The sequence below is a fragment of the Macaca nemestrina genome, chromosome 9 (genome assembly GCF_043159975.1).
Source record: "Macaca nemestrina isolate mMacNem1 chromosome 9, mMacNem.hap1, whole genome shotgun sequence".
Taxonomy (NCBI): domain Eukaryota; kingdom Metazoa; phylum Chordata; class Mammalia; order Primates; family Cercopithecidae; genus Macaca; species Macaca nemestrina.
Genome location: NC_092133.1, coordinates 37,936,499 through 37,950,723, shown reverse-complemented (window position 1 = coordinate 37,950,723; position 14,225 = coordinate 37,936,499). Strand labels below are relative to the sequence as shown.

Sequence of the window (14,225 nt, the reverse complement as noted above, 5' to 3'; positions counted from 1 at the left end):
ATGAAAATTATGTGGTAGAATATTGTGTGTTGGAGGGGGAGTTGCAATTTATAATCTCTTTTAGACCACTTTTTAAAGCTCTTTATCCTACAAACTACAATAAAACAGAGTTGTTAGAAATGACCTGGAGAGGAGAAGGAAACAAAAAACACTTCAGGAAAAGCACAAAATGTATCAATTGGCACTTCAAATCTTGTCATCTTGTCCCCAGATGCTTTCTGCATTTTGAAGACAAGAAAAGTTAAACACACTTTGGGAGGCCGAGGCGGGTGGATCACTTGAGGTCAGGAATTGGAGACCAGCCTGGCCAACATGGTGAAACCCCATCTCTATTAAAAATACAAAAAAAAAAAAAAATTAGCTGGGCATGGTGGCACATGCCTATAATCCCAGCTACTTGGGAGGCTGAGTCAGGAGAATCACTTGAACTGGGAGGCGGAGGTTGCAGTGAGCCAAGATTGTGCCACTGCACTGCAGCCTGGGCCACAGAGTGAGACTCTGTCTCAAAAAAAAAAAGAAAAAAAAAAAAAAAAAGAAAAAAAAAGTTAAACATACTCAGCATCATGTGAGTACCAGGCACACCCTGACAAGTAAACACAAAGCCAGGATGTCACATCCAGCTATTCCCTGTCTCCACTGAAAGGATAACCAGTTCTCTGCTCTCCTCCAAAGCATTCTCTCTTGTTTTCAAAACCACTATCAATAAGATGGTCCTGGGAGTAGGGGGCGCTGAGAGACATTCACTGAGCCTCAAAGCTCCATTAAGCTTCTTATCCACAGCAGCCTCCTTTCTTCTCTAGTAGGTTGTGGATTAGAAATTATTTTTATTGGGCCAAGCGTGGTGGCTCACGCCTGTAATCCCAGCACTTTGGGAGGCCGAGGCAGGTGGATCACTTGAGGTCCGGAATTTGAGACCAGCCTGACCAACATGGCAACACCCCGTCTCTACTAAAAATACAAAAAATTAGCTGGGTGTGGTGGCAAACACCTGTAATCCCAGCTAGTAAGGAGGCTGAGGCAGGAGAATTGCTTAAACCTGGGAGGCTGAGGTTGCAGTGAGCTGAGATTGTGACATTGCACTCCAGCCTGGGTGACAGAGCAAGACTCCGTCTCAAAAATACATATATATATATATATATTTTTTTTTTTCTTGGATAGGAGAATGCTTGAAGAAAAGAATTTAAAAAATAAAGAATTTTAAAAAACTAATTAAAAAAATTTTCATACTATTGGCTTAAATGATGTAAAAGTATCTGGGAGTTTCTGATTCTCTCCTTGGAGGGAGGCTTGGTCCATAATGACATCCCTGTCATTATGTAGACTGCTGGAGAACTACCCCCAGGCCCAAATTTTTGACAACCTTGAGAGTTTCCTTATGAATCTGCTCCTGACCTAGATGATTAGGACTAAGCACTCAGGGACATTTCAAACTAATGGCATTTCTGGGCCCAGTTTTAACTATATCAGCATTCTTTGAATAGTCAAATACATTTATATCTGATACCACTTCTGGCGCCTGTTACACAAATCCATTTGTCACATTTATTCCTAAGGGTGAAAAAGGCAGGGCAGGCCATGTTGATGCCAATAACAAGTGGTGGGATGTTGTACAGTGCCTACATATTGATTAAGTCAGACTGTGCCTTTTGTATCCAAAGCGTTCACACATGATGCTTTCAAGTGATTTTTCCATTCAGGTTGCAAGTAACGAAATTCTCAGGGACCCATGCTTTCATCCCGGATATAAGAAGGTAGTGAACGTAAGTGACCTTTACAAGACCCCCTGCACCAAGAGATTTGAGATGACTCTTCCATTCCAGCAGTTTGAAATCCAGGGTATTGGAAACTATCAACAATGCCATCAAAGCGTCCTGGAGCTCTTCAACACCAGTTACTGCCCTTACTCCCAGTGTGCCTTCAATGGGATTTTCTTGCCACCACTCCAGGGGGATTTTGGGGTAAGTTTGTGAAATGATGAGGTATAGGATGTCTTGTTTACAAGTTATAGAATATGTGCCTACAAAGGATTTAAATAATAGGATGTATTTTTTTCTTACATAATGTCTTGAAGTAGATGATTAGGGGTTGGTTCTTCAGCTCAACTATGTCAGAACTTGGGATCAGCTTTTTCCACTATCTTTGTGATCTTTTTGTATTAAGGTATGTTACTGCTCCAAGCACCATATCACTAGGTCACTGCTTCCTTTTTGGCTCTAGGCAGCACCTTGAGCCCAGGTTCATCTCCATTCTAGTCAACAATAGGAGTACTGCCTTTCCAGAATGGGGGAGGTCCCAAAGAGGTTAGCCCCAGCAGTGTGGGAAAACTGACTAGGGGGTTGTGCCCAGGAGACCTTGTGGGACAGACCTCCTACAGCCACAGAACAGCCACTCTGATTTGCTATCTCCTTTGGCCAAGTGACATAGCAGAGTTCCCAGGGCTGGGGATGCTAAATCTGCCTCTCCCTTGTCTCTGCCTGTCCCCAGGGATGTTTCTCTCTTCAGGATGTCACGATGCTTACTGCGGGTTAAGACAAGGACAGGTTTCCTGCTAGGGAACCCAGGATGGTGGGGAAGCTGATTGTCCACCTTGATCTCACTTTTTCCAGTGTAGAAATTGTGAGTTTGGGGGAAATTTTTCACAAGCTTGGTGCCAGGCAGAATGGGAGGAGAGGTGACATGCCTGTGAAAGTTTGATTCTCTTCCCATCTGCTTGGAGTTTTTTCACTTCTTTGTGGCCCTGGGAACTGTCTCATCTTCATATTTGATTTCTGGGATATTGCTGGTGATCATCTCAGTGCTGTACATTTGTTTCTGGTTTTCTGTGGTTGGGGAGCATGAAGCCAGCTTGCTTCCATGCCACCATTTTGGAATCAGACATCCAAGCATCATATTTTCTTTCACATGCAAAGCAAAAGCAGGAGAGACGTTTAAGGTTTTCCTTGCACACATCTCTTGCACACACATTTTGCGGAAGTGCCAACTGACATCTTTTCAGATCCTGCTGGCCAGAACTTGGTGAAATATATACTCTAAACCAATCTGTGCTAAAGAGAAATGGATCAATATGGTTAGTTTAGACAAATTATTGTTTATCACTTGAAGAGTCTTTTTTGAGCATATTGCTTTCCTCTACTTGGGTAAAATCAGGACTTCATAAGCGAGGAAGAAGGGGGCTAGCTATGGGGTATGCACCTGTTAAACAGTCTGCCATAGGTGGCTTCTCAAATGTCAGGAGGAGGAGCAGCAGTTAGATGACACGGCTGAGGGTTTTCCTCTATAAAGACATTTAGGAAGTAGAAACTCAGGAAATCCCAAAGAAACATTGAAGATAACATCATTGTCATTATGTTTTGAAGAGTTGGGGGATTATTTGAATCCTAGCTCCAAATTCCTTATTTTCTTAATAACGCCAGAATAAGATAAAATATTTGAGCAGAGGCAGAAGAGATGCCTCTTAATCGACTCAGTCTTCAAATTTCATATTTTGGTCCCAGAGGCTAAGCATTATTATAATCATAGTTTAGTAGCATATTGAAAAATTAGCTACCATCTGTCAAATGCCAATTATTGACTAAGCACTCTATGTATATTATCTCATTTATTCATTCAAGATATTCAGAGAAACAAGGCTTTTGCCTGCTTTCATGCTTTCTCCCTTTTAAGAAAACAGCTCAGCATGTGAGAAGGGAGGTTCAGCTCCTCCCCTCCAGGACCCCAGCAAGAGAGTTTCTCCCAAGGTCACCTGGTCTGGCCCAAGACAAAGCTCTATGAAGAGAACATAGGCACTGTCCTAATCAGATCTGATTCTGCTTCTGGCTTCTTATGAACTGTATGAGTTCTTCATTTTCTTGGTCTCTGAGAAAACAATAGGTAATGCCATAGATCCAGGCTTACCTTAACCATGGTCCAAACCACAGCCTCCCCTCCCCTCAAGGTTCCTGAGGGAAATACATGGCAAGACAATGACTGGCAGAGTAATATTTGGTTATTAGTTGGCTGCAAACCCAAATTCAGAAGAAACTGAACCTCACTTGAATGCCCTGTGGCTGAGCTGGCACTGGCTGCTCACCTAGGACTGTTTTTGGGCCAGGGCCCTTGCCTTAGATTGAACTCCTTGAAGAGGAAGGAGGGTGTCACCTTGGCCAAGGGACTTTTTCATTCCAGTCACTGCAAGGATGTAAATCTAAAGTCAGTGAACATACCCTTGTGTCTTGAGTTTGTAACTTCTCAGAAAGTTTCACTTCCTGGGAAACATGGCCCAATTCCTGCCTTCAAGCTTGAGCAAACCTTTCCTCCTCAGGGGACTGGAATTTCTTGCCTTTGAATGTGATTCATCCAACCACAGCAGGGAGAGGTAGGGGCTGGAAAAGGGTGGAGGAGTCTTGAACTCCCCCTGGAGGCTTTTCTGTTTGATCCCTTAGTTCCTCATTGAGATTGTTCTCCCAGCCTTCTGAACCTCAGTTTGGCAGTTCCTGAGACTATCTCATTGCCTACCTCTAAGTAGGATCTTTCTCCTCTGGATACAGCCCTCAGGGTCAGGACTGTCCTGTCCCTATTTCTGCATTGGCAGTTTCCTTCTGCTTCAGATTTTTGGTGTTTTTTGTTTTGTTTTGTTTTATGTCTTCTGTAATATACCCCTAAAACTTAAAGTCTTTTTGTCTGTTTCCTCATCTGTAAAACGGGGACAGAAATATCTACCTCATTTATAGTTGTGAGCCAGACAAGCAGTGATGGTCTGGGAAATGTCTAACAACCAACTCTCGGGGAATGGGGAGCTGATTTGTAGCACTTACCAGTTTCCATGGTGTAAGCAGTTCTACCACAGCCTATTTCAAGCTATCAGCATATCAACTGGCTCACAAAAATCTGGAAATTTTAAGAATCAGCTCTTGTGGGTGCATGAGAAAGAGTCAGCTCCAGCACACCACTTTAAATAGCAAAAAGCTGGCATACCCCAGCACCGCCCTTAAAAAGGTTAGGTCTTTATCCTAGCAGTCTTCATTCTATGCTGTCCTTCCTGCAGGGAGTTCTTATTATTGAGTCCTGCCTCTTGAAGAGTAACTATGTGCAACACAGATAGCCAGTTTCATTCCCATTATTTCCAGAACTAGTTAGCCTGGGTGTTCTCAAGCCACAGAGAATTTGTTGGGGAGAGAATTTTTGCCACAGTTGCATTCAGCACTGATGATCTGAGTCTTAGTCGGTAAATATAGTATTAAAAATTCTCAATGCTTTAGTCAGTCTGGCTACCCTGTAGCCTTGGTTGCTAAACAGAATCCAGTGTTGTGGACAAATTAGAAACACTAACAAGAAAGAGGGAACGCCTGTAGGGAATTACTTATGAGGTAATTTAGAAATTATGTTTAAAGACCACATTGTGCTGTTTATATAAATAAGAAAGAGAATAAACAAGTTCAATAGGAAACTGGAATTAAAGAACATTAAAAACATATTTGTCTACATATGCATACATAAATGTGTGTGTATATTTATATTTATGTTGGTGCAAAAGTAATTGTGGTTTCAGACCGTGAATTTTAAATCATTATAACTAGGCTGTAACACATCTTTATTAATCGTAATGGGAACCATTACAATCAACACATTTTTGCCAACGAGAAATAAGTTTATTTATTCCTGTAGCATAAAAATCTGTGCTTCAGTATTTGATGAACTCTTGGAAAGCATTTTCTGCACATCCTGCTGGTTGCGGAAGTGTTTTCCTTGCAAAAAGTTGTCGAGATGCTTGAAGAAGTGGTAGTCCGTTGGACAGCGATCAGGTGAATGTGGCAGATGAGGCAAAACTTCATAGCTCAATCTGTTCAACTTTTGAGGCATTGGTTGTGCGACGTGTGGTAGGGCATTGTTGTGGAGAAGAATTGCGCTTTTTCTGTTGACCGCTGCTGGCTGCAGGTGTGTTGCAGTTTTCGTTGCATGTCATTGATTTGCTGAGCATACTTCTCAGATGTAATGGTTTTGCCGGGATTCAGAAAGCTGTAGTGGATCACACTGGCAGCAGACCACCAAACAGTGACCAAGACCCTTTTTTTGGTACAAGTTTGGCTTTGGGATGTACTTTGGAGCATCTTCTTGGTCCAACCACTGAGCTGGTTGTCACCAGTTGTCGTATAAAATACACTTTTCATTGTATGTCACCATCTGATTGAGAAATGGTTTGTTGTTGCGCAGAATAAGAGATGACACTTCAAAATGACGATTTTAAAACAATTTTGGTCAGCTCATGAGGCACCCATTCATCAAGCTTTTTCACCTTTCCAATTTGCTTCAAATGCTGAACAACTGTAGAATGGTCAATGTTGAGTTCTTCAGAAACTTCTCATGTAGTTGTAAGAGGATCAGCTTCGATGATTGCTCCCAGTTGGTCATTGTCAACTTCCGATGGCCGACCTCTATGTGCCTCATCTTCAAGGCTTTTGTCTTCTTTGCAAAACTTCTTGAACCACCACTGCACTGTACATTTGTTAGCAGTTCCTGGGCCAAATGCATTGTTGATGTTGTGAGTTGTCTCTGCTACTTTACAACTCACTTTGAACTCGAATAAGAAAATCGCTCAGATTTGCTTTTTGCCTAACATTATTTCCATAATCTAAAATAAACATAAAATGAAAGGAAATAATAACTCATCAGCAAAAAGGCATAAAGAAAGAGATGCCCATTAAAATGATGTATAACATAACCACATTTATTTAAGAATGTACTCCAGCATCAAAGGGCAAATTCCAACAATGCAAAAACCATGATTCCTTTTGCACGAACCTAATACGTACCCCTGGGTTATAGATACCAATCAAGTAAGGATTATCAAGTAAGGGTGACTTCTAGTATGGACATTAAGGAGCTCACCACAGATTTTGACTTCAGTGGTGCAGCATCTCATTGACATCTAAAGGCAAACTCAGGAATTCCTAGAGCTGAGTCAGTATTTCTCTCAAGAGTTGGCTTTGGGTCCATTCTGGCAAAAGAACACCTATGGGATTGAATCCCTAAAACCTTACCCTAAAAACAGGATCAGGATGATTCCTAAAGACTTTTTTAAAAAAGTCATCTACCTTGGTCACAGGAACTTGGTGACGTGACCTTGAACCATCTGATTTTGAGCAATGTATCTTCCTGGGGTATTAAAAGAAGATAGTTTTTGTTCCTCAGTATAATTCTCGGGATTAAAAATGGAAGCATTCTAAACTGTTCTTTTTTTAATTTTCACTTTTTATTTTAAGTTCTGGGGTACATGTGCAGAACATGCAGGTTTGTTACATAGGTATACATGTGTCATGGTGGTTTGCTGCACCCATCAACCCGTCATCTAGGTTTTACACTCCACATGCATTAGGAATTCGTTCTAATGCTCTCCTTCCCCTAGCCCCTAACCCCCTGACAGGCCCCAGTGTGTGATGTTCCCCTCCTTGTGTCCATGTGTTCTCATTGTTCAACTCCTACTTATGAGTGAGAACATGCAGTATTTGGTTTTCTGTTCTGTGTTAGTTTGCTGAGAATGATGGCTTCCAGCTTCATCCATGTCCCTGCAAAGGACATGAACTCATTCTTTTTTTATGGCTGCATAGTATTCCATGATGTATATGTGCCACATTTTCTTTATCCAGTCTATCATTGATGGGCATTTGGATTGATTCTAAGTCTTTGCTATTGTAAATAGTGCTGCAATAACATACTTATGCATATGTCTTCATAGTAGAATGATTTATAATCCTTTGGATGTATACCCAGTAACAGGATTGCTGGGTCAAATGGTATTTTGGTTCTAAATCCTTGAGAAATTGCCACATTGTCTTCCACAATGGTTGAACTAGTTTACACTCCCACCAACAGTGTAAAAGCCTTCCTATTTCTCCACAGCCTCGTCGGCATCTGTTTCCTGACTTTTTAATAATTGCCATTCTAACTGGTGGGAGATGGTATCTCATTGTGGTTTTCATTTGCATTTCTCTAATGACCAGTGATGATGAGCTTTTTTTCATATGTTTGTTAGCTGTATAAATGTTTTCTTTTGAGAAATGTCTGTTCATATCCTTTGCCCACCTTTTGATGGGGTTGTTTTTTTTTTCTTGTAAATTTGTTTAAGTTCCTTATAGATTCTGGATATTAGACCTTTGTCAGATGGATAGCTTGCAAAATTTTTCTCCCATTCTGTAGGTTGCCTGTTCACTCTGATGATCTAGACCATTCTTAAAAGAAGATATACAAATGGCCAACAAACATGAAAAAATGCTCAATCTCACTAATTATCAGGGAAATGCAAATTAAAATCACAGTGAGACACTACCTTACTCTGCTGCAAGAATGGCCATAATTTAAAAATTAAAAAATAATAGATGTTGCTATGGATGTGGTGTAAAGGGAACACTTTTACACTGCTGGTGGGAATGTAAACCAGTACAACCACTATGGAAAACAGTGTAGAGGCTCCTTAAGAAACCAAAAGTAGAACTACCATTTGATCCAGCAATGCCACTACTGGATATCTACCCAGAGGAAAAGAAGTCATTGTATGAAAAAGACACTTGCACACACATGTTCACAGCAACACGATTTGCAATTGCAAAAATATGGAACCAGTCCAAATGCCCATCAATCAATGAGTGGACAAAGAAAATGTGGTGTATATATATATATACACACACACATATATGTATACATATATATACATACACACACTATGGAATACTACTCAGCCATGAAAAGAAATGAAATCATGGCATTTGCAGCAAGGAAACATGATGTATTAAGTAAAACAAAGTGGTATTATAAAAAATTATGTCTAGTATCATCATATTTAGGTTATATATGTACATATACACATATATAATTATATAAATATATATTCACTATTTTACATTACATATCAATTTGCTGTAGATATTAAACAGTAAATCGTTAAAAAGTGTACATCTCTAGAGGATGGTTAGATTAAGGACAGACTTCCTTTTTTGTTTGTTTGTTTGAGACAGAGTCTCACTGTGTCACCCAGGCTGGAGTGCAGTGGCGTGATCTCGGCTCACTGCAAGATCCACCTCCTGGGTTCACATCATTCTCCTCTTCAGCCTCCCAAGTATCTGGGACTACAGGCGCCCACCACCACGCCTGGCTAATTTTTTTGTATTTTTAGTAGAGACAGGGTTTCACCGTGTTAACCAGGATGGTCTTGATCTCCTGACCTCATGATCCGCCCATCTTGGCCTCCCAAAGTGCTGGGATTACAGGCGTGAGCCACCGCGCCCAGCCGAGACTTCCATTTTTAACTTGTATTTAAACTCTATATAATAAATGTGTTTCTTTTGAATAAGCCAGCATTATAAAGATATTTCTATTTTGAAGGAAAATAAATGAATAGGGAAACTTCAAATGTTGAGAAATAAATAAGAGCAAGATTCTGAGATGCCAGAGGGAGGCTTCTGAAGGTCATGGGAAATTTTTCAAGAGCCTATGGCATGTAGTGCCTTGGGGAGTTGGAGGTGGCATGGACCAGGAGGCCCTGCTGACTTGATCGCTGTGTATCCTACTGAAGGCTCAATATGTTGCTAAATCTACCTCATAGAAATTTTTTGTTTGTTCATCTGTTTTTTATAATTTGTACTTATTTTATAAAGCAAATGTCACCACTTAGCAAAAGCAAGAGAATTTCTAGATGCTTAACTCATTGAGACTTTTGCTAATAGAATAAGCTCTAGGACTGATTTCAGAAAGTCTTTTGAAAGGTAACAATTTAAGGAAATATTTATTATTGCTCTATTACATGCTCATTATAAAAAAATCAAACTGTACAAAAAGATTAAAGTAAAAACTAAAAGGTCTCCTCTCCCTCTCGCTCCACCATCAGTTCACTAGAGGAAAAATGAGAAATAGTTGTAGTAAACAGGAAGAACTTTTCCAGGTATTAGCTATGCGAATCCAAACATACACAGTCTGTCAGTTAACAGAGATTGTTGTGCCTTAGGAACTAGAGAGAGAGCAGTTTTCTGCCGCTTATTTATAGAGCACTCACATATGCCAAGTGCCATGTTAGTGAGGGCAGATTCAACCAAGAACGAGGGAGATTCCGTGCCTGCCATCACAGAGCTGGCATTCTCGAAGGCAGGCAGAGATGAGACCAGAAACACAAGCAAAGGCAAATCAGACTGCTGCTGATCAAAATCAGACAGCTGCAAATCAAAAGGAACTGCTGGGAAAAAGAGACAGTCCTGTGAAAGGACATAACAGAGGGTCCTAGAAACCCCTCTGAGGAGGGGATGTGGAAGTCCATGGAATTCCAGCAGAGGGAATAGCAAGTGTACAGGCTTTAGGGGAGGAAAGGCTTGGCAGGGATTGAAAGCCAGGGTGGCTGGGTATGGTGGGCATGGGGGCAGGGCCAGAATATGCCTGGTTTTCAGAGACCTTGTAGGATTTGATTTTTTTCTAAGTATAATTAGGAGCCACCAAAAGTTTTAAGCAGGGGAGTGATATGATCAGATTTGTTTTTAAAAGATTCCTGTGACTGCTGTTTGCAGGATGGGTTGGACTAGAACCAGAAAGCTAACATGGAGACTAATTAAGAGGCCATTGCAGTGTCCACACGAGATGATAGTGGCTTGGGTTAAGAGAGCTGAAATAGGACCGTACCAAGATCTTTTTCTGCACCTGGCATACAATGATAATTAAAGTGCTGGAATTCCTGAGTTCAGGACATATGGAGGCTCTCCAGTTTCTGGGGAGCTCGACTTCCTAGAGGAATGAGCATACCAGTTCAGAGGCTAAATGTATAGAGAGGTATTTATACCATTGCTCATAGGAGAAATTGCTGGTAATCAGGAGAATTACCAGTAGGGAGTTACTGAATGAATTAAGATACATCTACACCATAGACTCTTACGTGGCCATTAGAGTGGCCCCAGCTGACTTGGAAGGATTTCTATAAAGGATTGTTAAGAAAAGCAAGATGAAGAATCTGTTTAAAATTTCATTTCTAAAACAAACCCTTTATATGTATGTGTTTGTATATGATTATAGGAGCATGGGAAAAATGGAAGGTTTCATATTAAGTTGTTAGTATGAACTCCTGTTGGGACTGAAAGTGGAAGAAAAAAAGCCAAAAAAAAAAAAAAAGAAAATGTATTAAAAAGGACTAATATGTTCACACTTATTTTATTAGATATATATGTCTAAGAATATTGAAAAATGCAACTTATTTCAGCTGGAACTGAGGCATATGGCCTGTTTGCAGCAGGACATTTCTTTGCTGGTGGAGGATATTTTTCCTCATCTCCGAGTCACAGTGAGCCCCCAGTGGGATCTCTGTTACCTCCTGTTTCTTTGCCTACCAAAACTCTGTTTCTTTGCCTATGCAAATTCCACTTTGGGAATCACATTTTCTTTCTACATTCACTTCTAGTTAAGTAATTTTACAGAAGGCAAATTATAATCCCCAATCTAACCGTGTTTGCCACAGAGAAAACTCTATGCTCCCCTCAAATAATCCCAGTAAACTATGACTCAGCACAGTGCCTAGTAAACAGAGCTCAGTGTGTTTGCTGAATGAACAAATGATGTGCTCCTTTAATATCCAACATGATTTCCCCTAAAAACCGGCACCCTTTTGGGTAGGAAAGAAGAAAAGCACTAGAGTTGGGGTTTGAATTGCCTCATCCAGCAAGCTCTGCTCAATCATTTTCTCCCCTTTAAATTCATGCTCTATTAAAAGAGTAAAAAAGGCAGTTATAGGGTGGTATGAAGTATAATAAAAGTTACATATGTATCATAGAATGAGAAAAATGCTAGAAGCCTATATACTATATTTAATAGCAGTTGTCACTAAGTAGTAGAATTTAGAGGTCATTTTAATAGAATTTTTTTTTTTTGTTTTACTGATTTTAACTTTTAACTTTTTTATAGTTCTCATGTTTGATGATGATAATGATTTTTTAAAAATTCAGTTGTGTCTAAAATAGTACCTAGCCCATAGTAGACCTGTAATGAATATTTGTTGAATAAAGATGGATTTTTAAAGGAAAGCAGTACATATTCATTATAGAAAATAGGCAAAACATAAGCACAAGGGGAAAAAACCAATTTTGCTACTCAGAGATAACTCAATAGTGTTGTATAGAATTTTCTAGTTTTATATATTTATTAAACATCCATATGTAGTACACAGTATTTTTAAATGGGATTTTTGGAACTCCTCTCTCTTTTCTTATTCTCTTTCCCCATTTTTCTTTCTCCCTGACTCTCCTATTACAATTATGGAGAAAAGTAACTGCCAGGTGGCTTAGAAATGTGTGTCAGCAGCAGAGGGGCTCCTCTTCCAGGAAGGAAACAGCTCTTGGGCCTGCAGTATCACTTTGTGTGTTAATTTACTCAGCAGAGCTTTCCAGGCACCTGCACAAGGGATGCGGCCTTTAGGAGAGCAAGTTGGCATCCCTCTGTGTGGAACACAGCCTAAAACTGCAATTTTCTCTTGTAGGCATTTTCAGCTTTTTACTTTGTGATGAATTTTTTAAACTTGACATCAGAGAAAGTCTCTCAGGAAAAGGTGACTGAGATGATGAAAAAGTTCTGCTCTCAGCCTTGGGAGGAGGTAAGTGACTAGGCACAGCAACTCTAACAGCATGAGTGCCCTGTGCCCTCGCTGATGCAGAGGATGTGAGTCTGCTCTGAAACTCCTGCTGGTTTGACCAAGATCCAGCAAATGTGTTAGAGAAGACCAGGTGGTGGACTCAGGAATGAATGTATTGGCATTCCTTGTTAACTTGACATTCAGTGGCTTAAATAAGATCTTATATTTTTTCTCACCTAATACAAAGTCTGGCAGTAGGCAGCTGTTGGCATGGGGTCAGCAGCTCTGCTCTGTCTCAGCCATTGCTTCTTCAGCTCTGCTGTTGTGCCTATTTCTTTATGGACACAAGATGGTGGCTGTGGCTTCAGGCATCACAGCCTTGTTCAGAAAGTTCAGAAAAGGGGTAGAACCAGATACATCTGTTCATTTTTACAGGAAAGCAAAAGCTATCCCAGACTCAGCAGTCTTCCCCTTATATCTCAATGGCCAGGATTGACTGGGAAAACCAGGTGCAGAATTTTGTGACCAGCTTAAGCTTAGACCTATCATGAGCCACTTCCTTGAGCTGGGCACATTGTGGCCCACTCCCCTCCACCAATCCCCAAATCAGAGTTCTGTTAGCAAGAAAGCAGGCAATTTGCAGAGTCTGCCACATACACGATTGTGGTAAAATCCTCTCCATTTCCCAGGTCCAAGATATCTCCTACTTATTCATAAACTTGAAGCACAATTTTTTTCTTACCAGAGGCACTGAGCCATTCAACATCCAGTGCCACAAGATGAAAATCAAGGGATGAGAGGCATGAAGTCCACTCTGATTATAAAAGACATAGTCAGAACAGCAGCTCTTTTTAAGTTGACAGTTGCAAAAGTGAATGGTGTTTTCATTCTTAAGAAATGCTATCAATTAAAAATAGACGCTTATCCTTGTCTGCACTAACAAGGGGGAAGAGAGGCTGAGCAAGAGCTGGGAAGCTTGCCATTCTCTCCAGGTATTTTGTCTAGAACATGAAAGAAATGTGGTCAGGGCCTTCATCAAGAGTTGCTCAAATGTCTCAGCACTTTACAAAAAGGTTAGCGGTGGTTTTTTGCATCTGGTGGTAATCTGTGGAGGAAGATAAGCATGTTGGAGTGGAGGCAATTTGAGACCAGGCCTACATATGGCTGCTGAGGAAGCAGATTTAGGCTGCTCTTTGAAAAAAAATTACTTCTGGTTTAGATTAAAAGTTCTCATCCTGGCTAACACGGTGAAACCCCGTGTCTACTAAAAATACAAAAACATTAGCTGGGCGTGGTGGCGGGTGCCTGTAGTCCCAGCTACTCAGGAGGCTGAGGCAGGAGAATGGTGTGAACCCGGGAGGCAGAGCTTGCAGTGAGCCGAGATTGCGCCACTGCACTCGAGCCTGGGCGACAGAGCGAGACTCCATCTCAAAAAAAAAAAAAAAGTTTTGTCAGGTTTCCTCTCTTATCCACATCTCATTTTTTACTTCATAAGATTATGTTAGGCTGGGAATGCTTATATCTAGACCTGTAGGTCTGCTCAGGTAAGTCATGTGGGGAATTGTTCAGAGGCCCTGCAAGGAAGCTAAGAAGGGCCCGCATTTGGGAGAATTCCTGAAGCATTTGGGGAAGGGGTTGCAGAGTTAGACCCCTGTCC

The 14,225-nt window shown here is 40.8% G+C and overlaps 1 protein-coding gene across 1 annotated transcript in view; it reads left to right on the top strand.

The window, feature by feature from the left end:
- LOC105478478 (protein CC2D2B) overlaps positions 1-14,225 on the top strand; it is a 264,293-nt gene that overhangs the window by 80,108 nt on the left and 169,960 nt on the right. The window contains 2 exon segments of the mRNA XM_071069392.1: positions 1,698-1,958; positions 12,476-12,589. Of these exon segments, the coding sequence (XP_070925493.1) occupies positions 1,698-1,958; positions 12,476-12,589 (375 nt within the window).